Source organism: Haliotis rubra, unplaced genomic scaffold (genome assembly GCF_003918875.1).
Source record: "Haliotis rubra isolate DU_JTF1 unplaced genomic scaffold, ASM391887v1 Scf467, whole genome shotgun sequence".
Lineage (NCBI taxonomy): Eukaryota > Metazoa > Mollusca > Gastropoda > Lepetellida > Haliotidae > Haliotis > Haliotis rubra.
In genome coordinates this window covers 1-24,399 of record NW_025767154.1, presented here as the reverse complement: position 1 = coordinate 24,399, position 24,399 = coordinate 1, and the positions used below count along the sequence as shown (strand labels likewise).

Below are 24,399 nucleotides of genomic sequence, written 5' to 3'. Positions count from 1 at the left end.
ACATCGATCAAAGGATTAACCGATGACACGCTGATTGATTAATTGCTTTTATCCTGCACAGCGGATTTGTCAAAAGTTAGTGTTTATGTATGTAGATTTACTAATCTATACTGAATACACCCTGTCGTAAAGTCTCGTTGTAAAAACGTCCCTCCTTCAAAGGATTAACCGCCAATGATTGATTGCTCATTATTGGCTAACTAAATTACTTTTTTAAAGAATGGCGGACATCATGCAATTAGTTGCCAGGTGTGCTATCTTGGAGTGAGTTAAGTTTTACGCCGCTTTTAACAATATTCCAACTATATCACGGCGGGGGGACACCAGAAATGGGCTTCACACATTGTACCCATGTGAGGAATGACGAACTAACGCTTTAACCACTAGGTTACCCCACCGCCCGTGCTATCTTGGGTGACCAATGGGACTATACACCAATGTGAAAAACGGGAAACGATAGATCACTTTTTCGCATTTTAGATTGTTAAAAGACACATGACATGGAACAGGATACTTTGTCAGCTGCAGATAAATGGCATCTCATTCCTTTATGTGGATATTGATGGATACATTCCCCGAACAAGGTAATAGCCTGATATTGATGCTATAACTTTAGTCTGTTTTAATTTTAATATTTGCATTTTGTTTTTATTTATTTGTTATGGCATTCAACAGAATCATTTTTTTTCCCGTGAAGTGTAATGTGACAGACAACATACACTAGGTCGCACTTAGGGCGTGTGTGTGATATGATACACGCTGGCAATCTATAAGATGTCTAGATATTACAGTCATGTTATAAATTCACTTAGTATAAGCAGATCGTGTGCATTTATTAAGTTTCAAAATGCATACAAATATGATAATAAACTAATTAGGATTATAAGACAAAATATAAAGACGTACATTGACTTCGTTATTTCAGTCCTAACATTTTTAACCACTGGCAGATGGTTAAACTTAAAATGTTTTCATTTGTTATCAAAATAATGCCATTTAATACAACATTCAGATTGACTAGTAGTGAACCCAAGCTCACTACTCTCCCCAAGACTCCCCATGTACTTACTTAGCCTTACTTTCAAAACAATGCTATTATATCAGGCTTCTCACCAAATTCAAGGTCAAACTATTTGTAAATCAAATTCTGCATCCATTTAGGTTAACATTTTTATAAAGTCAACATTACTATGAAATCAAAATTTTACATCAAAGTCAGCATTTTTATCAAAGGGAATATTTTTTTTTCAGAAACCAAATTAGTCATCAAAGTCTACATAATTTTACAACAAAATCAACATTAAAGTCAATAACGGTGGGAATTTTCCTCTCTGTAATGGTAAAATAACTGAGTGGCTTTTGTCCTAGGTGGCATTTGTCCTAGGTGGCATTTGTCCAAGGTGGCATTTGTCCGTGTGGCTTTTGTCCGTGTGGCATTTGTCAGGGTGGCATTTGTCAGGGTGGTTTTTGTCAGGGTGGCTTTTGTCCTGCTCCCCAATTGCGCATGAGGGTGGTGCAGCAGAGGTAACGAACCAGTCATGAATTCTGGGATATCATCCGGGTACTCACTGGAGAAAAACAACAAAAGCAATAACCAGTCCACGGAAATTGCTCTGGATCAGTGGCCCTTTAACTAACAGTCTGTTCCAAAATCATTATTCTATGTTGAAAGGAGACAAAATGAAGCGAATGAAGGACGGTGGTTTTACATTGATAAATATAACGTGAATGGTGTTACTTATTAAAGGGCGATGACGTCTTTATCGTATCACACACAATACATGGTAGGGAGAAAAGATCACAAGCTTATGGATTAGACTTTAGGTGGACATTACAAAAAATAGGGTCAAGCCCCAGGCCGTGTAAGAAGTTTAGTGATGCAAATGAAATGAGCTGGATAAGTGGGTTAACTGATAATTTGCGGGTAGAATACTTCTATCCATATGTATATGCCAGTTCAACGATGACTACTTGGTACAGCCATGCAAAGTAAAGTTGTTTCAGCATATATCAAATGTTGTAATTTCCGTCAGGTTCGTCTGAATGCAATGTATTTCATTCCAACCTGATGTAACTGAGACGATCTCATAGTGTACTTCCCCGTCGTTGCCGTGGTCGTCATCTGAAGCTGCGTAGGTGATGATAATTGTCCCAGGTGCGGTATCCTCAGACACTGTCTCCTCTGGAAAGTTTGCCGAGCTATCTGGTACTGGTGATGTGAAGTGAGGGGCAAATTCATTTTTACCCGTTATCTGAAGAGCAGAAGACCACATAGCACAGGTAAATGTATAAATAACGACGTACGAGTAAACCTATCTGACTTATCAATGCAATCACTGGGCCCATTTGCACAACGAAGGTTTTTGTCGTACTCGAGTCTTTGGTTCTCGATCTTTCAAACATGCCGCAGCTAGAGTGCGGAGACTCCTCAACACTGCAGCCTTCTGCATTACCCAGAGTGTCTGGCTGTGCTACCGGTGGAGCGCCCGGGCACTCTCCTGATCTGCGTCAAGAGACCAGGATGTACCAAACCAAGGGCACCGAGAACATTGGGGATCCTGACAACAGTGTACGTGTTACTAGTATTATGATGTTACAGATTCTTCGACAAGGCTGCAATACTCGTCTCGTTTCTTCAACGCCAAGAGGATAACCCAGGACAGGCGCAGCATAAGTATTTGTGGCTGTGAGGTTTGAACGACCTTACAGCGCTCCAGATTTAGTCTGAAACCATCAGTCTACTTTTGTATTCTGACCTAAGTTCGTGGTTTATATGTGCATTCTGGAATTTAGATGGACTTATATGGTGAGGTGAGGTGAGGTGAAATTGGGTTTAACGTCGTGCTTGAGAATATTTCGCTCATATGACGATGTGCATGCGTGCGTATGTGTATGTGCGGCTGCTTGTACTAGCCCAGACTGAAGCTGGTTTTATAGTGCTAGCCCACTGAGATACCATGCCGCAGTAAAGCATGAATTCCCCACTCAGACACATTATACTGACTCCGAGCCGACCAGTCCTTGTTGTACCAATTAATGCCGAGCGCCAGGCAGGGACCAACAAGTACCATATTTTAACATCTTTTGGTATGACGCGGTCGGGGATCGAACCCGCGACCTTCCGCTCTCCGGGTGGACGCTCTAACCACTGCACCACGGAGGCGGTTTGGACTTATATGGGCCCTCCTCGTTTAGTACTGATGGTAAATAACTTCTCCCGCAGGTAAGTTGACGGATCTCCATATTCTATCTTGCTACGTCTCTGATGAAGAATATTACATTTGTCGAGCCCGAAGGTCTTGCAATATTGTTATGTTTGCATTAGATCTAGCCAACAGTATTTTTGCCACTGGAATTTCTTGTGAAGAAATAACCTTTATATTACCCTTGCATGTTTTATAAAGGGGCCTTATATGGAATAAGCCCCTAATCTTACGACTCCTTTTTGCGAAAGATACCAGCACAAACATAAGGATACCGCCACCGTTGCAAAGTGCCATCTCTCTGATCAGCCAATTCGGTTTACTCTCATTCTGTCTACTTCTCATTCTGCCTACAGACATGATAAAAGTGTAGGCAGAATGACAAAAATCAGACCACCCCTAATTTATAAATGGACTTGCCCATGACAATAACATAACACAATCTTGATTGTATTCATATTTTATTTATAGTAGAAGCTCAAGTCGGTCTGGATGGTAGATGGATCTAGATCGGAACCTGTTACAGTATAGAGAACATTCTTCAGTTGCTGGGACAGCTCGATGTAGGTCAATCTTTGTCCATTAGGCATTAGGGCAAACGCATCGGGGAACATGGTGGAACCAGAGAGACAGTGAACAGCATACAGCTGGTTCCAAAGGCTTGGACAGGAACAGAATGTACCATCCATGAATAGGGTGTCGGCACTCTGCATAGTCTCCATCATGTCTTCTGTGGAGAACACCAGGATTCTGTCGTCAACACCATCGTCTATGGCGAGGAATTGACTTCCGTCACTGGTCTCAGCCCACTGGTCTTCTATGCACACATCAGCTAGGGTCTTCCGGAGTGGTGGACGATTCTTTCGGCGGTGTCGGTAGAGAACAGCATCAATGCTAGCAAAGGAGGGTGTTGTGGCAGCTTCATCGACGGTCAAGGTTCTCATCTCATCTTCGAAGATCTGTTGAATTGGTGTGCCTTCTTTCCTGGCACGGCTCCTCAAGGTACTCATCAGTCGCAGAGTAGTCGGATTTTCTATAACACCATGGTTATATGGCGATGAAGAAACTCATCAACAGTGCTTATCTTTCCACGGCAGTTGGCAAAGACACACTTCTAGTGAGTCACAGTCTGTCTGTGGTTATTCAGGCGATACCTGAACCCTTCCTCCAGCCTTGGAAGTGATAAACTCAGCTCTCTGTAAACCAGCCATAACAGCAATGGTACAGATAACTAAACTCAGTTTATGTATCATGCCCACGTTGTAGGTAATTTGAATGCAGAAAAGGATTTAGCAAGAAACCAGTCTGGTCATTATGTTTATAAAGACAATCTTCCATCCATGGGCTCTGCCTGTGCTGGTATCACAATGTTGAAAATGTTTCCAAATTGAATGAGCCATACTTTCCTTGAGAAGTAACTGTTATTATTTATTGATGCTGAATTAAACACATAACTTGTATTTTATTTGAGATACGTTGCTGTAATAAGCGATTAAATTGAAAATCCTCGGAAAGGGCGGTGTTCCATCTGAGCCAAACGAAGGCAGCCTAACGACACCACATTTTATTATATTGGATACATTATTATATTGGATACCGTACATTAGTACATTGGATACGTGCATCAGTATATTGGATAAGGTACATCAGTATCTTGGATACCGTACATTAACATATTAGATACCGCACATTAGTGTATTCGATACCGTACATTGATATATTAGATACCTTAATTAGTATATTGGATACCGTACAGTAGTTTATTGGACACCGTACATTAGTATATTGGATACCGTACATCAGTATATTGGATACCGTTCATTAGTTTAGTTGATACCGTACAGTAGTTTATTGGACACCGTACATCAGTATACTGGATACCGTACATCAGTATATTGGATACCGTTCATTAGTTTAGTTGGACACCGTACATCAGTATACTGGATACCGTACATCAGTATATTGGACACCGTACATTAGTATATTGGACACCGTACATCAGTATATTGGATACCGTACATTGGTATATTGGACAGCGTACATTAGTGTATTGGACACCGTACATTAGTATACTGGATACCGTACATTAGTATATTGGACACCGTACATTAGTATATTGGATACCGTACATCAGTATATTGGTTACCGTACATTAGTATATTGGACAGCGTACATTAGTGTATTGGACACCGTACATTAGTATATTGGATACCGTACAGTAGTTTATTGGATACCGTACATTAGAATATTGGATACCGTATATCAGTATATTGGATACCGTACATTAGTATATTTGATACCGTACATTAGTATATTGGATACCGTACATTAGTTGAGTTGATACCGTACAGTAGTTTACTGGATACCGTTCATCAATTTAGTTGATACCTTACAGTAGTTTATTGGACACCGTACATCAGTATACTGGATACCGTACATTAGTATATTGGATACCGTACATCAGTATATTGGATACCGTACAGTAGTTTATTGGACACCGTACATCAGTATATTGGAAACCGTACATCAGTATTTTGGATACCGTACAGTAGTATATTTGATACCGTACATTAGTATATTGGATACCGTACATTAGTATATTGGATACTGTACATCAGTATATTGGATACCGTACATTAGTATATTGGATACCGTACATTAGTATATTGGAAACCGTACAGTAGTTTATTGGATACCGTACATTAGTATATTGGATACCGTTCTTTAGTTTAGTTGATACCGTACATTAGTATATTGGATACCGTACATTAGTATATTGGATACCATACATTAGTATATTGGATACCGTACATCAGTATACTGGATACCGTACATTAGTATATTGGATACCGTACATCAGTATATTGGATACCGTACAAAAGTATATTGCATACCATACATTAGTATATTGGATACCGGACATCAGTATATTGGATACCGTACATCAGTATTTTGGATATCGTACAGTAGTATATTTGATACCGTACATTAGTATATTGGATACCATACATTAGTATATTTGTAGTATATTGGATACCGTACATCAGTATATTGGACACCGTACATTAGTATATTGGATACCGTACATCAGTATATTGGACACCGTACATTAGTATATTGGATACCGTACATTAGTATATTGGATACCGTACATCAGTATATTGGACACCGTTCATTAGTATATTGGACACCGTACATTAGTATATTGGATACCGTACATTAGTATATTGGATACCGGACATTAGTATATTGGACACCGTTCATTAGTATATTGGATACCGTACATTAGTATATTGGATACCGTACATTAGTATATTGATACCGGACATCAGTATAATGGATACTGTACATCAGTATTTTGGATACCGTACAGTAGTATATTTGATACCGTACATAAGTATATTGGATACCATACATTAGTATATTGGCAGTATATTGGATACCGTACATCAGTTTATTGGATACCGTACATTAGTATTTTGGATACCGTATATCAGTATATTGGATACCGTACATCAGTATATTGGACACCGTACATTAGTATATTGGATACCGGACATCAGTATATTGGACACCGTACATTAGTATATTTGATACCGTACATTAGTATATTGGATACCATACATTAGAATATATTGGTAGTATATTGGATACCGTTCATTAGTTTAGTTGATACCGTACATTAGTATATTGGATACCGTACATAAGTATATTGGATACCGTACATCAGTATACTGGATACCGTACATTAGTATATTGGACACCGTACATTAGTATATTGGATACCGTAAATTAGTATATTACATACCATACATTAGTATATTGGATACCGGACATCAGTATATTGGATACCGTACATCAGTATTTTGGATACCGTACAGTAGTATATTTGATACCGTACATTAGTATATTGGATACCATACATTAGTATATTGGTAGTATATTGGATACCGTACATCAGTATATCGGATACCGTACATTAGTATATTGGATACCCTACATCAGTATATTGGACACCGTTCATTAGTATATTGGACACCGTACATTAGTATATTGGATACCGTACATTAGTATATTGGATACCGGACATCAGTATATTGGATACCGTACATCAGTATTTTGGATACCGTACAGTAGTATATTTGATACCGTACATTAGTATATTGGATACCGTACATTAGTATATTGGTAGTATATTGGATACCGTACATCAGTTTATTGGGTACCGTACATTAGTATATTGGATACCGTACATCAGTATATTGGATACCGTACATCAGTATATTGGACACCGTACATTAGTATATTGGATACCGGACATCAGTATATTGGACACCGTACATTAGTATATTGGATACCGTACATCAGTATATTGGATACCGTACATTAGTATATTGGATACCGTACAAGCATGGATTGGACTAGGAAAGCAGTCGGTATTAACTTCACAGGTTGGGGAATACGCATTAGACTGATACACATGTAAAGATTCTGACACAATACCGACTTTTTAAATGAGGCTATAACATGATTTAAAGCATCCGTTACATGTCATTGATGGAATAAAAACTGTTGGTCAAGACGTCATTTTTCTTTCAAGAAATCGTCCTTCTGGAAGAAGAAACGCTGTTTCATACACAAAACCTACCAAATATACTTGCCTCTACTATCACGATAAAAACCCCACTGTTGCGGTTCCCCTCGTCAGGCGAGTCCATGGCCTCCACCACTAGAGTGTACTTGTACCCCACTGTGTCCAGGCCCTCATAGTCCAGCTGGTCAGGCGACCCCCACAGTTCTTGACCCTCGTACCGAAATACATTATCATCATTTCCAGACGTGATGTTCAGAACTACGACGGCGTTGTTACCAAGGTCTTTGTCGGTGCATACCAGCGTATTATCAATCATTTTGTTGCCTAGATCGGAAGAATTAGTACAATTGATAATGTTTGTGGAGTTATAATTATTCCTATTGGACATAGTCAGTCGCTGTTTAATCCAAACAAAGACAGTTTGTATTCATGGTATTAACGACAGCTTAACATAAAGAACTGATGCGCATTAATGTTATTTTGCCTTTAGGGAACGTGTCCTTTTCACGACTACATTCAAAAATGAAGTGCTTACTTTCAGTTCCTGCCTCTTCTATCTGTATGATGAACACAGACTGGCCACAAGTGGGTATGTTGTCATTGATGTCTTCTACACTAATAGTCAAGTCAGCGCTAGCTGAGTTACCGACACTGTCATCCACGACCAAAGTTACCACGAGGTCTGAATTGCTCAATATTTCTCTGTTAATTCTGGATGCTATGACCAGGTGTCCGTCACTGTTGATGGTGAACAGATCAGCGTTTGTGTCTGAAAAGAGGTTTAGGAGAGAGTTTTGATACAGATTCCTGAAGGTTTAGGAGAGAGTTCTGATACAGATTCCTGAAGGTTTAGGAGAGAGTTCTGATACAGATTCCTGAAGGTTTAGGAGAGAGTTCTGATACAGAATACTGAAGGTTTAGGAGAGAGTTCTGATACAAATTACTGAAGGTTTAGGAGAGAGTTCTGATACAAATTACTGAAGGTTTAGGAGAGAGTTCTGATACAGAATACTGAAGGTTTAGGAGAGAGTTCTGATACAAATTACTGAAGGTTTAGGAGAGAGTTCTGATACAGATTCCTGAAGGTTTAGGAGAGAGTTCTGATACAGAATACTGAAGGTTTAGGAGAGAGTTCTGATACAGATTCCTGAAGGTTTAGGAGAGAGTTCTGATACAGATTCCTGAAGGTTTAGGAGAGAGTTCTGATTCAAATTACTGAAGGTTTAGGAGAGAGTTCTGATACAGATTCCTGAAGGTTTAGGAGAGAGTTCTGATACAGAATACTGAAGGTTTAGGAGAGAGTTCTGATACAGATTCCTGAAGGTTTAGGAGAGAGTTCTGATACAGAAAACTGAAGATTTAGGTGAGAGTTCTGATACAGATTCCTGAAGGTTTAGGAGAGAGTTCTGATACAGAATACTGAAGGTTTAGGAGAGAGTTCTGATACAAATTACTGAAGGTGTAGGAGAGAGTTCTGATACAAATTACTGAAGGTGTTGGACAAGGCGTCAGTACATACTACTGAAGGTGTAGGTGAGGGTGTCAGTACATACTACTGAAGGTGTTGGACATGGCGTCAGTATATACTACTGAGGGTGTAGGAGAGGGTGTCAGTACATACTACTGAAGGTGTTGGACATGGCGTCAGTACATACTACTGATGGTGTAGGAGAGGGCGTCAGTATATACTACTGAGGGTGTAGGAGAGGACGTCAGTACATACTACTGATGGTGTAGGAGAGGACGTCAGTACATACTACTGAGGGTGTAGGAGAGGACGTCAGTACATACTACTGAGGGTGTAGGAGAGGGCGTCAGTACATGCTACTGAGGGTGTAGGAGAGGGCGTCAGCACATACAACTGAGGGTGTAGGTGAGGGCGTCAGTACATACTACTGAGGGTGTAGGAGAGGGCGTCAGTACATACTACTGAGGGTGTTGGAGAGGGCGTCAGTACATACTTCTGAGGGTTTAGGCGAGGGCGTCAGTGCATACTACTGAGGGTGTAGGAGAGGACGTCAGTACATACTACTGAGGGTTTAGGTGAGGGCGTCAGTACATACTACTGATGGTGTAGGAGAGGGCGTCAGTACATACTACTGAGGGTGTAGGAGAGGACGTCAGTACATACTACTGAGGGTGTTGGAGAGGGCGTCAGTACATACTTCTGAGGGTTTAGGCGAGGGCGTCAGTGCATACTACTGAGGGTGTAGGAGAGGACGTCAGTACATACTACTGAGGGTTTAGGTGAGGGCGTCAGTACATACTACTGATGGTGTAGGTGAGGGCGTCAGTACATACTACTGAGGGTGTAGGAGAGGGCGTCAGTACATACTACTGATGGTGTAGGAGAGGGCGTCAGTACATACTACTGAGGGTGTAGGAGAGGATGTTAATACATACTACTGAGGGTGTATGAGAGGGTGTCAATACATACTACTGAGGGTGTAGGAGAGGGCGTCAGTACATACTACTGAGGGTGTAGGAGAGGATGTTAATACATACTACTGAGGGTGTATGAGAGGGTGTCAATACATACTACTGATGGCGTAGGAGAGGACGTCAGAACATACTACTGAGGGTGTAGGAGAGGGTGTCAGTGCATACTACTGATGGCGTAGGAGAGGACGTCAGAACATACTACTGAGGGTGTAGGAGAGGGTGTCAGTACATACTACTGGTGTAGGAGAGGATGCAGGAGAGGAGAGGGCGTCAGTACACACTACTGATGGTGTAGGAGAGGATGTTAATACATACTACTGAGGGTGTAGGAGAGGACGTCAGTACATACTACTGAGGGTGTAGGAGAGGACGTCAGTACATACTACTGATGGTGTAGGTGAGGGCGTCAGTACATACTACTGAGGGTGTAGGAAAGGATGTTAATACATACTACTGATGGTGCAGGAGAGGGCGTCAGTATATACTACTGAGGGTGTAGGAGAGGACGTCAGTACATACTACTGATGGTGTAGGAGAGGACGTCAGTACATACTACTGAGGGTGTAGGAGAGGACGTCAGTACATACTACTGAGGGTGTAGGAGAGGGCGTCAGTACATGCTACTGAGGGTGTAGGAGAGGGCGTCAGTACATACTACTGAGGGTGTAGGAGAGGGCGTCAGTACATACTACTGAGGGTGTAGGAGAGGGCGTCAGTACATACTACTGAGGGTGTTGGAGAGGGCGTCAGTACATACTTCTGAGGGTTTAGGCGAGGGCGTCAGTGCATACTACTGAGGGTGTAGGAGAGGACGTCAGTACATACTACTGAGGGTTTAGGTGAGGGCGTCAGTACATACTACTGAGGGTGTAGGAGAGGGCGTCAGTACATACTACTGAGGGTGTAGGAGAGGACGTCAGTACATACTACTGAGGGTGTTGCAGAGGGCGTCAGTACATACTACTGAGGGTTTAGGCGAGGGCGTCAGTGCATACTACTGAGGGTGTAGGAGAGGACGTCAGTACATACTACTGAGGGTTTAGGTGAGGGCGTCAGTACATACTACTGAGGGTGTAGGAGAGGGCGTCAGTACATACTACTGAGGGTGTAGGAGAGGGCGTCAGTACATACTACTGATGGTGTAGGAGAGGACGTCAGTACATACTACTGAGGGTTTAGGCGAGGGCGTCAGTGCATACTACTGAGGGTGTAGGAGAGGACGTCAGTACATACTACTGAGGGTTTAGGTGAGGGCGTCAGTACATACTACTGATGGTGTAGGAGAGGGCGTCAGTACATACTACTGAGGGTGTAGGAGAGGGCGTCAGTACATACTACTGATGGTGTAGGAGAGGGCGTCAGTACATACTACTGAGGGTGTAGGAGAGGATGTTAATACATACTACTGAGGGTGTATGAGAGGGTGTCAATACATACTACTGAGGGTGTAGGAGAGGGCGTCAGTACATACTACTGAGGGTGTAGGAGAGGATGTTAATACATACTACTGAGGGTGTATGAGAGGGTGTCAATACATACTACTGATGGCGTAGGAGAGGACGTCAGAACATACTACTGAGGGTGTAGGAGAGGGTGTCAGTACATACTACTGATGGCGTAGGAGAGGACGTCAGAACATACTACTGAGGGTGTAGGAGAGGGTGTCAGTACATACTACCGATGGTGTAGGAGAGGATGTCAGTACATACTACTGAGGGTGCAGGAGAGGGCGTCAGTACACACTACTGATGGTGTAGGAGAGGATGTTAATACATACTACTGAGGGTGTAGGAGAGGACGTCAGTACATACTACTGATGGTGTAGGTGAGGGCGTCAGTACACATACTACTGAGGGTGTAGGAAAGGATGTTAATACATACTACTGAGTGGTGTAGGAGAGGGCGTCAGTATATACTACTGAGGGTGTAGGAGAGGACGTCAGTACATACTACTGATGGTGTAGGAGAGGGACGTCAGTACATACTACTGAGGGTGTAGGAGAGGACGTCAGTACATACTACTGAGGGTGTAGGAGAGGGCGTCAGTACATGCTACTGAGGGTGTAGGAGAGGGCGTCAGTACATACTACTGAGGGTGTAGGAGAGGGCGTCAGTATATACTACTGAGGGTGTAGGTGAGGGTGTCAGTACATACTACTGATGGTGTTGGACATGGCGTCAGTATATACTACTGAGGGTGTAGGAGAGGGCGTCAGTACATACTACTGATGGTGTAGGAGAGGGCGTCAGTACATACTACTGAGGGTGTAGGAGAGGATGTTAATACATACTACTGAGGGTGTATGAGAGGGTGTCAATACATACTACTGAGGGTGTAGGAGAGGGCGTCAGTACATACTACTGAGGGTGTAGGAGAGGATGTTAATACATACTACTGAGGGTGTATGAGAGGGTGTCAATACATACTACTGATGGCGTAGGAGAGGACGTCAGAACATACTACTGAGGGTGTAGGAGAGGGTGTCAGTGCATACTACTGATGGCGTAGGAGAGGACGTCAGAACATACTACTGAGGGTGTAGGAGAGGATGTCAGTACATACTACTGAGGGTGCAGGAGAGGGCGTCAGTACACACTACTGATGGTGTAGGAGAGGATGTTAATACATACTACTGAGGGTGTAGGAGAGGACGTCAGTACATACTACTGAGGGTGTAGGAGAGGACGTCAGTACATACTACTGATGGTGTAGGTGAGGGCGTCAGTACATACTACTGAGGGTGTAGGAAAGGATGTTAATACATACTACTGATGGTGCAGGAGAGGGCGTCAGTATATACTACTGAGGGTGTAGGAGAGGACGTCAGTACATACTACTGATGGTGTAGGAGAGGACGTCAGTACATACTACTGAGGGTGTAGGAGAGGACGTCAGTACATACTACTGAGGGTGTAGGAGAGGGCGTCAGTACATGCTACTGAGGGTGTAGGAGAGGGCGTCAGTAAATACTACTGAGGGTGTAGGAGAGGGTGTCAGTACATACTACTGATGGTGTAGGAGAGGGCGTCAGTACATACTACTGAGGGTGTTGGAGAGGGCGTCAGTACATACTTCTGAGGGTTTAGGCGAGGGCGTCAGTGCATACTACTGAGGGTGTAGGAGAGGACGTCGTCAGTACATACTACTGAGGGTTTAGGTGAGGGCGTCAGTACATACTACTGAGGGTGTAGGAGAGGGCGTCAGTACATACTACTGAGGGTGTAGGAGAGGACGTCAGTACATACTACTGAGGGTGTTGCAGAGGGCGTCAGTACATACTACTGAGGGTTTAGGCGAGGGCGTCAGTGCATACTACTGAGGGTGTAGGAGAAGACGTCAGTACATACTACTGAGGGTTTAGGTGAGGGCGTCAGTACATACTACTGAGGGTGTAGGAGAGGACGTCAGTACATACTACTGAGGGTGTAGGAGAGGGCGTCAGTACATACTACTGATGGTGTAGGAGAGGACGTCAGTACATACTACTGAGGGTTTAGGCGAGGGCGTCAGTGCATACTACTGAGGGTGTAGGAGAGGACGTCAGTACATACTACTGAGGGTTTAGGTGAGGGCGTCAGTACATACTACTGATGGTGTAGGAGAGGGCGTCAGTACATACTACTGAGGGTGTAGGAGAGGGCGTCAGTACATACTACTGATGGTGTAGGAGAGGGCGTCAGTACATACTACTGAGGGTGTAGGAGAGGATGTTAATACATACTACTGAGGGTGTATGAGAGGTTGTCAATACATACTACTGAGGGTGTAGGAGAGGGCGTCAGTACATACTACTGAGGGTTTAGGTGAGGGCGTCAGTACATACTACTGAGGGTGTAGGAGAGGGCGTCAGTACATACTACTGAGGGTGTAGGAGAGGACGTCAGTACATACTACTGAGGGTGTTGCAGAGGGCGTCAGTACATACTACTGAGGGTTTAGGCGAGGGCGTCAGTGCATACTACTGAGGGTGTAGGAGAGGACGTCAGTACATACTACTGAGGGTTTAGGTGAGGGCGTCAGTACATACTACTGAGGGTGTAGGAGAGGACGTCAGTACATACTACTGAGGGGTGTAGGAGAGGGCGTCAGTACATACTACTGATGGTGTAGGAGAGGGACGTCAGTACATACTACTGAGGGTTTAGGCAGGGCGTCAGTGCATACTACTGAGGGTGTAGGAGGGACGTCAGTACATACTACTGAGGGTTTAGGTGAGGGCGTCAGTACATACTACTGATGGTGTAGGAGAGGGCGTCAGTACATACTACTGAGGGTGTAGGAGAGGGCGTCAGTACATACTACTGATGGTGGTGTAGGAGAGGGCGTCAGTACATACTACTGAGGGTGTAGGAGAGGATGTTAATACATACTACTGAGGGTGTATGAGAGGGTGTCAATACATACTACTGAGGGTGTAGGAGAGGGCGTCAGTACATACTACTGAGGGTGTAGGAGAGGATGTTAATACATACTACTGAGGGTGTATGAGAGGGTGTCAATACATACTACTGATGGCGTAGGAGAGGACGTCAGAACATACTACTGAGGGTGTAGGAGAGGGTGTCAGTACATACTACTGATGGCGTAGGAGAGGACGTCAGAACATACTACTGAGGGTGTAGGAGAGGGTGTCAGTACATACTACCGATGGTGTAGGAGAGGATGTCAGTACATACTACTGAGGGTGCAGGAGAGGGCGTCAGTACACACTACTGATGGTGTAGGAGAGGATGTTAATACATACTACTGAGGGTGTAGGAGAGGACGTCAGTACATACTACTGATGGTGTAGGTGAGGGCGTCAGTACATACTACTGAGGGTGTAGGAAAGGATGTTAATACATACTACTGATGGTGTAGGAGAGAGCGTCAGTATATACTACTGAGGGTGTAGGAGAGGACGTCAGTACATACTACTGATGGCGTAGGAGAGGACGTCAGTACATACTACTGAGGGTGTAGGAGAGGACGTCAGTACATACTACTGAGGGTGTAGGAGAGGGCGTCAGTACATGCTACTGAGGGTGTAGGAGAGGGCGTCAGTACATACTACTGAGGGTGTAGGAGAGGGCGTCAGTATATACTACTGAGGGTGTAGGTGAGGGTGTCAGTACATACTACTGATGGTGTTGGACATGGCGTCAGTATATACTACTGAGGGTGTAGGAGAGGGTGTCAGTACATACTACTGAAGGTGTTGGACAAGGCGTCAGTACATACTACTGAGGGTGTAGGTGAGGGTGTCAGTACATACTACTGAAGGTGTTGGACATGGCGTCAGTATATACTACTGAGAGTGTAGGAGAGGGTGTCAGTACATACTACTGAAGGTGTTGGATATGGCGTCAGTACATACTACTGATGGTGTAGGAGAGGGCGTCAGTATATACTACTGAGGGTGTAGGAGAGGACGTCAGTACATACTACTGATGGTGTAGGAGAGGACGTCAGTACATACTACTGAGGGTGTAGGAGGGACGTCAGTACATACTACTGAGGGTGTAGGAGAGGGCGTCAGTACATGCTACTGAGGGTGTAGGAGAGGGCGTCAGCACATACTACTGAGGGTGTAGGTGAGGGCGTCAGTACATACTACTGAGGGTGTAGGAGAGGACGTCAGTACATACTACTGAGGGTGTAGCCCCAGAGGGCGTCAGTACATACTACTGAGGGGTGTAGGAGAGGGCGTCAGTACATACTACTGAGGGTGTTGGAGAGGGCGTCAGTACATACTTCTGAGGGTTTAGGCGAGGGCGTCAGTGCATACTACTGAGGGTGTAGGAGAGGACGTCAGTACATACTACTGAGGGTTTAGGTGAGGGCGTCAGTACATGCTACTGATGGTGTAGGAGAGGGCGTCAGTACATACTACTGAGGGTGTAGGAGAGGACGTCAGTACATACTACTGAGGGTGTTGGAGAGGGCGTCAGTACATACTACTGAGGGTTTAGGCGAGGGCGTCAGTGCATACTACTGAGGGTGTAGGAGAGGACGTCAGTACATACTACTGAGGGTTTAGGTGAGGGCGTCAGTACATACTACTGATGGTGTAGGTGAGGGCGTCAGTACACTGAGGGTACTACTGAGGGTGTAGGAGAGGGCGTCAGTACATACTACTGATGGTGTAGGAGAGGGCGTCAGTACATACTACTGAGGGTGCAGGAGAGGATGTTAATACATACTACTGAGGGTGTATGAGAGGGTGTCAATACATACTACTGAGGGTGTAGGTGAGGGCGTCAGTACATACTACTGATGGTGTAGGTGAGGGCGTCAGTACATACTACTGAGGGTGTAGGAGAGGATGTTAATACATACTACTGAGGGTGTATGAGAGGGTGTCAATACATACTACTGAGGGTTTAGGTGAGGGCGTCAGTACATACTACTGATGGTGTAGGTGAGGGCGTCAGTACATACTACTGAGGGTGTAGGAGAGGGCGTCAGTACATACTACTGATGGTGTAGGAGAGGGCGTCAGTACATACTACTGAGGGTGCAGGAGAGGATGTTAATACATACTACTGAGGGTGTATGAGAGGGTGTCAATACATACTACTGAGGGTGTAGGAGAGGGCGTCAGTACATACTACTGATGGTGTAGGAGAGGGCGTCAGTACATACTACTGAGGGTGCAGGAGAGGCTGTTAATACATACTACTGAGGGTTTAGGTGAGGGCGTCAGTACATACTACTGATGGTGTAGGTGAGGGCGTTAATACATACTACTGAGGGTGTAGGAGAGGGCGTCAGTACATACTACTGACGGTGTATGAGAGGGTGTTAATACATACTACTGAGGGTGTAGGAGAGGGCGTCAGTACATACTACTGACGGTGTAGGAGAGGATGTTAATACATACTACTGAGGGTGTATGAGAGGGTGTCAATACATACTACTGATGGCGTAGGAGAGGACGTCAGAACATACTACTGAGGGTGTAGGAGAGGGTGTCAGTACATACTACTGATGGCGTAGGAGAGGACGTCAGAACATACTACTGAGGGTGTAGGAGAGGGTGTCAGTACATACTACCGATGGTGTAGGAGAGGATGTCAGTACATACTACTGAGGGTGCAGGAGAGGGCGTCAGTACACACTACTGATGGTGTAGGAGAGGATGTTAATACATACTACTGAGGGTGTAGGAGAGGGCGTCAGTATATACTACTGAGGGTGTAGGAGAGGACGTCAGTACATACTACTGATGGTGTAGGAGAGGGCGTCAGTACACATACTACTGAGGGTTGTAGGAGAGGATGTCAGTACATACTACTGAGGGTGTAGGAGAGGGCGTCAGTACATACTACTGAGGGTGTAGGAGAGGGCGTCAGTACATACTACTGAGGGTGTAGGAGAGGACGTCAGTACATACTACTGAGGGTGTAGGAGAGGGCGTCAGTACATACTACTGAGGGTGTAGGAGAGGGCGTCAGTACATACTACTGAGGGTGTAGGAGAGGGCGTCAGTACATACTACTGAGGGTGTAGGAGAGGACGTCAGTACATACTACTGAGGGTGTAGGAGAGGGCGTCAGTACATACTACTGAGGGTGTAGGAGAGGGGCGTCAGTACATACTACTGAGGGTGTAGGAGAGGGACGTCAGTACATACTACTGAGGGGTGTAGGAGAGGACGTCAGTACATACTACTGAGGGTGTAGGAGAGGGCGTCAGTACATACTACTGAGGGTGTAGGAGAGGGGCGTCAGTACATACTACTGAGGGTGTAGGAGAGGGCGTCAGTACATACTACTGAGGGTGTAGGAGAGGGGGCGTCAGTACATACTACTGAGGGTGTAGGCGAGGGCGTCAGTACATACTACTGAGGGTGTAGGAGAGGACGTCAGTACATACTACTGAGGGTTTAGGTGAGGGGCGTCAGTACATACTACTGAGGGTGTAGGAGAGGGCGTCAGTACATACTACTGAGGGTGTAGGAGAGGACGTCAGTACATACTACTGAGGGTGTAGGAGAGGGCGTCAGTACATACTACTGAGGGTGTAGGAGAGGGCGTCAGTGCATACTACTGAGGGTGTAGGAGAGGGACGTCAGTACATACTACTGAGGGTGTTTAGGTGAGGAGGCGTCAGTACATACTACTGAGGGTGTAGGAGAGGGGGCGTCAGTACATACTACTGATGGTGTAGGAGAGGGCGTCAGTACATACTACTGAGGGTGTAGGAGAGGGCGTCAGTACATACTACTGAGGGTGTAGGAGGGCGTCAGTACATACTACTGAGGGGGTGTAGGAGAGGGGCGTCAGTACATACTACTGAGGGTGTAGGAGAGGGCGTCAGTACATACTACTGAGGGTGTAGGAGAGGGCGTCAGTACATACTACTGAGGGTGTAGGAGAGGACGTCAGTACATACTACTGAGGGTGTAGGAGAGGACGTCAGTACATACTACTGAGGGTGTAGGTGAGGGCGTCAGTACATACTACTGATGGCGTAGGAGAGGACGTCAGTACATACTACTGAGGGTGTAGGAGAGGGCGTCAGTACATACTACTGAGGGTGTAGGAGAGGACGTCAGTACATACTACTGAGGGTGTAGGTGAGGGCGTCAGTACATACTACTGATGGTGTAGGAGAGGGCGTCAGTACATACTACTGAGGGTGTAGGAGAGGGCGTCAGTACATACTACTGAGGGTGTAGGTGAGGGCGTCAGTACATACTACTGAGGGTGTAGGAGAGGACGTCAGTGTACTGAGGGTGAGGAGAGGGCGTCAGTACATACTACTGAGGGTGTAGGAGAGGGCGTCAGTACATACTACTGATGGTGTAGGAGAGGACGTCAGTACATACTACTGAGGGTGTAGGAGAGGGACGTCAGTACATACTACTGAGGGTGTAGGAGAGGACGTCAGTACATACTACTGAGGGTGTAGGAGAGGGTGTCAGTACATACTACTGAGGGTGTAGGAGAGGGCGTCAGTACATACTACTGAGGGTGTAGGAGAGGGACGTCAGTACATACTACTGAGGGTGTAGGAGAGGGCGTCAGTACATACTACTGAGGGTGTAGGAGAGGACGTCAGTACATACTACTGAGGGTGTAGGAGAGGGCGTCAGTACATACTACTGAGGGTGTAGGAGAGGGCGTCAGTACATACTACTGAGGGTGTAGGAGAGGGCGTCAGTACATACTACTGAGGGTGTAGGAGAGGGCGTCAGTACATACTACTGAGGGTGTAGGAGAGGGCGTCAGTACATACTACTGAGGGTGTAGGAGAGGGCGTCAGTACATACTACTGAGGGTGTAGGAGAGGATGTCAGTACATACTACTGAGGGTGTAGGAGAGGGCGTCAGTATGTACTACTGAGGGTGTAGGAGAGGACGTCAGTACATACTACTGAGGGTGTAGGAGAGGATGTCAATACATACTACTGATGGTGTAGGAGAGGGCGTCAGTACATACTACTGATGGGTGTAGGAGAGGACGTCAGTACATACTACTGAGGGTGTAGGAGAGGGCGTCAGTACATACTACTGAGGGTGTAGGAGAGGACGTCAGTACATACTACCGATGGTGTAGGAGAGGACGTCAGTATATACTACTGAGGGTATAGGAGGGGCGTCAGTACATACTACTGAGGGTGTAGGAGAGGCGTCAGTACATACTACTGAGGGTGTAGGAGAGGGCGTCAGTACATACTACTGAGGGTGTAGGAGAGGGCGTCAGTACATACTACTGAGGGTGTAGGAGAGGGCGTCAGTACATACTACTGAGGGTGTAGGAGAGGACGTCAGTACATACTACTGAGGGTGTAGGAGAGGGCGTCAGTACACATACTACTGAGGGTGTAGGAGAGGGCGTCAGTACATACTACTGAGGGTGTAGGAGAGGACGTCAGTACATACTACTGAGGGTGTAGGAGAGGGCGTCAGTACATACTACTGAGGGTGTAGGCGAGGGCGTCAGTGCATACTACTGAGGGTGTAGGAGAGGGCGTCAGTACATACTACTGAGGGGTGTAGGAGAGGGGCGTCAGTACATACTACTGATGGTGTAGGTGAGGGGCGTCAGTACATACTACTGAGGGGGGGTGTAGGAGAGGGGCGTCAGTACATACTACTGATGGTGTAGGAGAGGGCGTCAGTACATACTACTGACTACTGGGTGTAGGGGAGAGGATGTTAATACATACTACTGAGGGGTGTATGAGAGGGTGTCAGTACATACTACTGAGGGGTGTAGGAGAGGGCGTCAGTACATACTACTGAGGGTGTAGGAGAGGATGTTAATACATACTACTGAGGGTGTATGAGAGGGTGTCAATACATACTACTGAGGGTGTAGGAGAGGACGTCAGAACATACTACTGAGGGTGTAGGAGAGGGTGTCAGTACATACTACTGATGGCGTAGGAGAGGGCGTCAGTACATACTACTGAGGGTGTAGGAGAGGGTGTCAGTACATACTACTGATGGTGTAGGAGAGGATGTCAGTACATACTACTGAGGGTGCAGGAGAGGGCGTCAGTACACACTACTGATGGTGTAGGAGAGGATGTTAATACATACTACTGAGGGTGTAGGAGAGGACGTCAGTACATACTACTGAGGGTGTAGGAGAGGACGTCAGTACATACTACTGATGGTGTAGGTGAGGGCGTCAGTACATACTACTGAGGGTGTAGGAGAGGATGTTAATACATACTACTGATGGTGTAGGAGAGGGCGTCAGTACATACTACTGAGGGTGTAGGAGAGGACGTCAGTACATACTACTGAGGGTGTAGGAGGGCGTCAGGACGTCAGTACATACTACTGAGGGTGTAGGAGAGGACGTCAGTACATACTACTGAGGGTGTAGGAGGGACGTCAGTACATACTACTGAGGGTGTAGGAGAGGGCGTCAGTACATACTACTGAGGGGGTGTAGGAGAGGGCGTCAGTACATACTACTGAGGGTGTAGGAGAGGGCGTCAAGTACATACTACTGAGGGTGTTAGGAGAGGGCGTCAGTACATACTACTGAGGGTGTAGGAGAGGGCGTCAGTACATACTACTGAGGGTGTAGGAGAGGGCGTCAGTACATACTACTGAGGGTGTAGGAGAGGGCGTCAGTACATACTACTGAGGGTGTAGGAGAGGGCGTCAGTACATACTACTGAGGGTGTAGGAGAGGAGGCGTCAGTACATACTACTGAGGGGTGTAGGAGAGGGCGTCAGTACATACTACTGAGGGGTAGGAGAGGGCGTCAGTACATACTACTGAGGGTGTAGGAGAGGGTGTCAGTACATACTACTGAGGGTTTAGGTGAGGGCGTCAGTACATACTACTGAGGGTGTAGGGAGAGGACGTCAGTACATACTACTGAGGGTGTAGGAGAGGGCGTCAGTACATACTACTGAGGGTGTAGGGAGAGGGCGTCAGTACATACTACTGAGGGGTGTAGGAGAGGGGCGTCAGTACATACTACTGAGGGTGTAGGAGAGGGCGTCAGTACATACTACTGAGGGTGTAGGAGAGAGCGTCAGTGCATACTACTGAGGGTGTAGGAGAGGACGTCAGTACATACTACTGAGGGGTGTAGGAGAGGGCGTCAGTACATACTACTGAGGGTGTAGGAGAGGGCGTCAGTACATACTACTGAGGTGTAGGAGGGGCGTCAGTACATACTACTGAGGGTGTAGGAGGGGATGTTAGTACATACTACTGAGGGTTTAGGAGAGGGCGTCAGTACATACTACTGAGGGTGTAGGTGAGGGGACGTCAGTACATACTACTGAGGGTGTAGGAGAGGGCGTCAGTACATACTACTGAGGGTGTAGGAGAGGGCGTCAGTACATACTACTGAGGGTGTAGGAGAGGACGTCAGTACATACTACTGAGGGTGTAGGAGAGGGCGTCAGTACATACTACTGAGGGTGTAGGAGAGGGACAGTCAGTACATACTACTGAGGGTGTGGGAGAGAGGTGTCAGTACATACTACTGAGGGTGTAGAGAGGGATGTCAGTACATACTACTGAGGGGTGTAGGAGAGGACGTTAATACACATACTACTGAAGGGTGTAGGAGAGGGTGTCAATACATACTACTGATGGTGTAGGAGAGGACGTCAGTACATACTACTGAGGGGTGTAGGAGGAAGGGCGTCAGTACACACTACTGATGGTGTAGGAGAGTGACGTCAGTACACATACTACTGAGTGTAGTAGGAGGGCGTCAGTATATATACTACTGTGAGGGTGTAGGAGAGGGGCGTCAGTACATGCTACTGATGTGAATTTAGCAGAGAGAGGACGTCCAGTACATACTACTGAGGAGGTGTAGGTGAGGGACGTCAGTACATACTACACAGGGGGTAGTAGGAGGGGCGTCAGTACATACTACTGAGGGGTGTTGGAGGGCGTCTAAGGTACACATACTTCTGAGGTGTAGGTAGAGACGTCAAGTACATACTACACTCAGCGTGTAGGAGAGGGGCGTCAGTACACATACTACTGAGGGTGTTGGAGAGGGACGTCCCAGTACATACTTCCTGAGGGTTTAGGAGAGGACGTCAGTGCATACTACTGAGGGTGTAGGTGAGGGACGTCAGTACATACTACTGAGGGGTGTAGGTGAGGGCGTCGAGTACAGCATACTACTGTGAGGGTGTAGGGGAGGGGCGTCAGTACATTTCTACACAGAGGTGTTGCAGAGGGCGTCAGTACATACTGCTAGGGGTGTTGCAGAGGGGGCGTCAGTGCATACTACTGAGAGGTTGTAGAGGGGGACGTCAGACGTCAGTGCATACTACTGAGGGTTTAAGGTGAAGGACGTCAATTACATACTACTGAGGAGGAGTTTAGGTGAGGAGCGTCAGTACATACACTACTGATGGTGTAGGAGGAGGACGTCAATTTTATACTACTACTGAGGGTGTTGGAGAGGGCGTCGAAAGTACATGCGCTTCTGAGGGTTTTAGGCGAGGGCGTCAGTGCGTGACGCTTCCTGTGAGAGTTTGGGCAGAGGGGCATCCAGTGCATACTACTGAGGGGTGTAGGAGAGGACGTCAGTACATACTACTGAGGGTTTAGGTGAGGGAGCGTCAGTACGCTACTGAAGAAGTGTAGGAGAGGGGCATCCAGTACATACTACTGAGGGTGTAGGAGGGACGTGAGTACATGCTACTACTGAGAGGGGTGTTGCAGGGGCGTCAGTACATACTACTGAGGGTGTAGGAGAGGGGCGTCAGTATATACTACTGAGGGTGTAGGAGAAGGACGATCGAGTATACTACTGAGGGTATAGGAGAGGGGCGTCAGTACATGCTACTGAGGGTGTAGGAGAGGACGATCCAGCAGTACATACTACTGAGGGTGTAGAGAGAGGGCATTAATTACTATTGGTGGTGTGAGAGGACGTGAGAGTACACACATACTACTGATGGTTTAGAGCAGGGGGCGTGGTGCACACTACTGAGGTGTGGGAGGGGACGTCCATTTTCTAGGTTTAGAGTGAGGAGCGTCAGTACATACTACTGATGGTGTAGGAGAGGGGCGATCAGTACATACTACTGAGGGTTCATGGGAGGAGGCGTCAGTACATACTACTGAGGGTGTAGAGGAGGGCGTCAGTACATGCTACTGAGGGGTAGGTGGTCAGGACCATCAGGGTCGAGTACAGTGTTGCATCCCGTAGATTACTTTCTGTTCCCATGAATTCTTCCAGCATTGTTGACCAGCATTGATGATGACAGGTATACTGCTACTGCATGCACCCCCACCCTTCAGGCAGGACATGCCCTGCCTGTGGCAGAGCCTCAAGCCATGTTCATGAACAGCACTGTGCCCATCTGAAACAATGGGCAACTTTGGGCCGATGAGCTATGTGTTGAAGCACACACATTCCCATTGCGTTCTTGCCCGCTCTGCCCACCTTCCTTGCATGCTGGCCTTCTGCATTTGCTGGCACCAGGTGATGCCCTTGCTGCCATTCTTCTTTAATACTTTAGGACCACATGCCAAGACATCCAGGAGCACAAGACACCCATTTAGACATTTAACCTTGTGCATTGCATTTAGCTGTGCCGTTTGTTTTGCCTTTGGTTTGTCCTTTTTGTGCCATTTGGTTTCTGGTGGTCATTCCATGGTGCAGTGTTTGGGTTGTTTGTGCAGATGTCTGTTTGTGAAGAACAGGTTGGGACTGTCTTTCAGGA

The 24,399-nt window shown here is 46.1% G+C and overlaps 1 protein-coding gene across 1 annotated transcript in view; it reads right to left on the bottom strand.

Moving 5' to 3' along the window:
* The window catches only part of LOC124290479 (protocadherin Fat 4-like), a 40,627-nt gene extending 16,450 nt beyond the window's left edge, over nt 1-24,177 (bottom strand). The window contains exons 1-5 of the mRNA XM_046727188.1: nt 24,120-24,177; nt 8,333-8,566; nt 7,891-8,121; nt 3,728-4,236; nt 2,066-2,252 (exon numbers count right to left, since the gene is read on the bottom strand). Of these exons, the coding sequence (XP_046583144.1) occupies nt 2,066-2,252; nt 3,728-4,236; nt 7,891-8,121; nt 8,333-8,566; nt 24,120-24,177 (1,219 nt within the window). The remainder of the gene's footprint in view (nt 1-2,065; nt 2,253-3,727; nt 4,237-7,890; nt 8,122-8,332; nt 8,567-24,119) is intronic.
* Between the last annotated feature and the right edge of the window lie 222 nt (nt 24,178-24,399).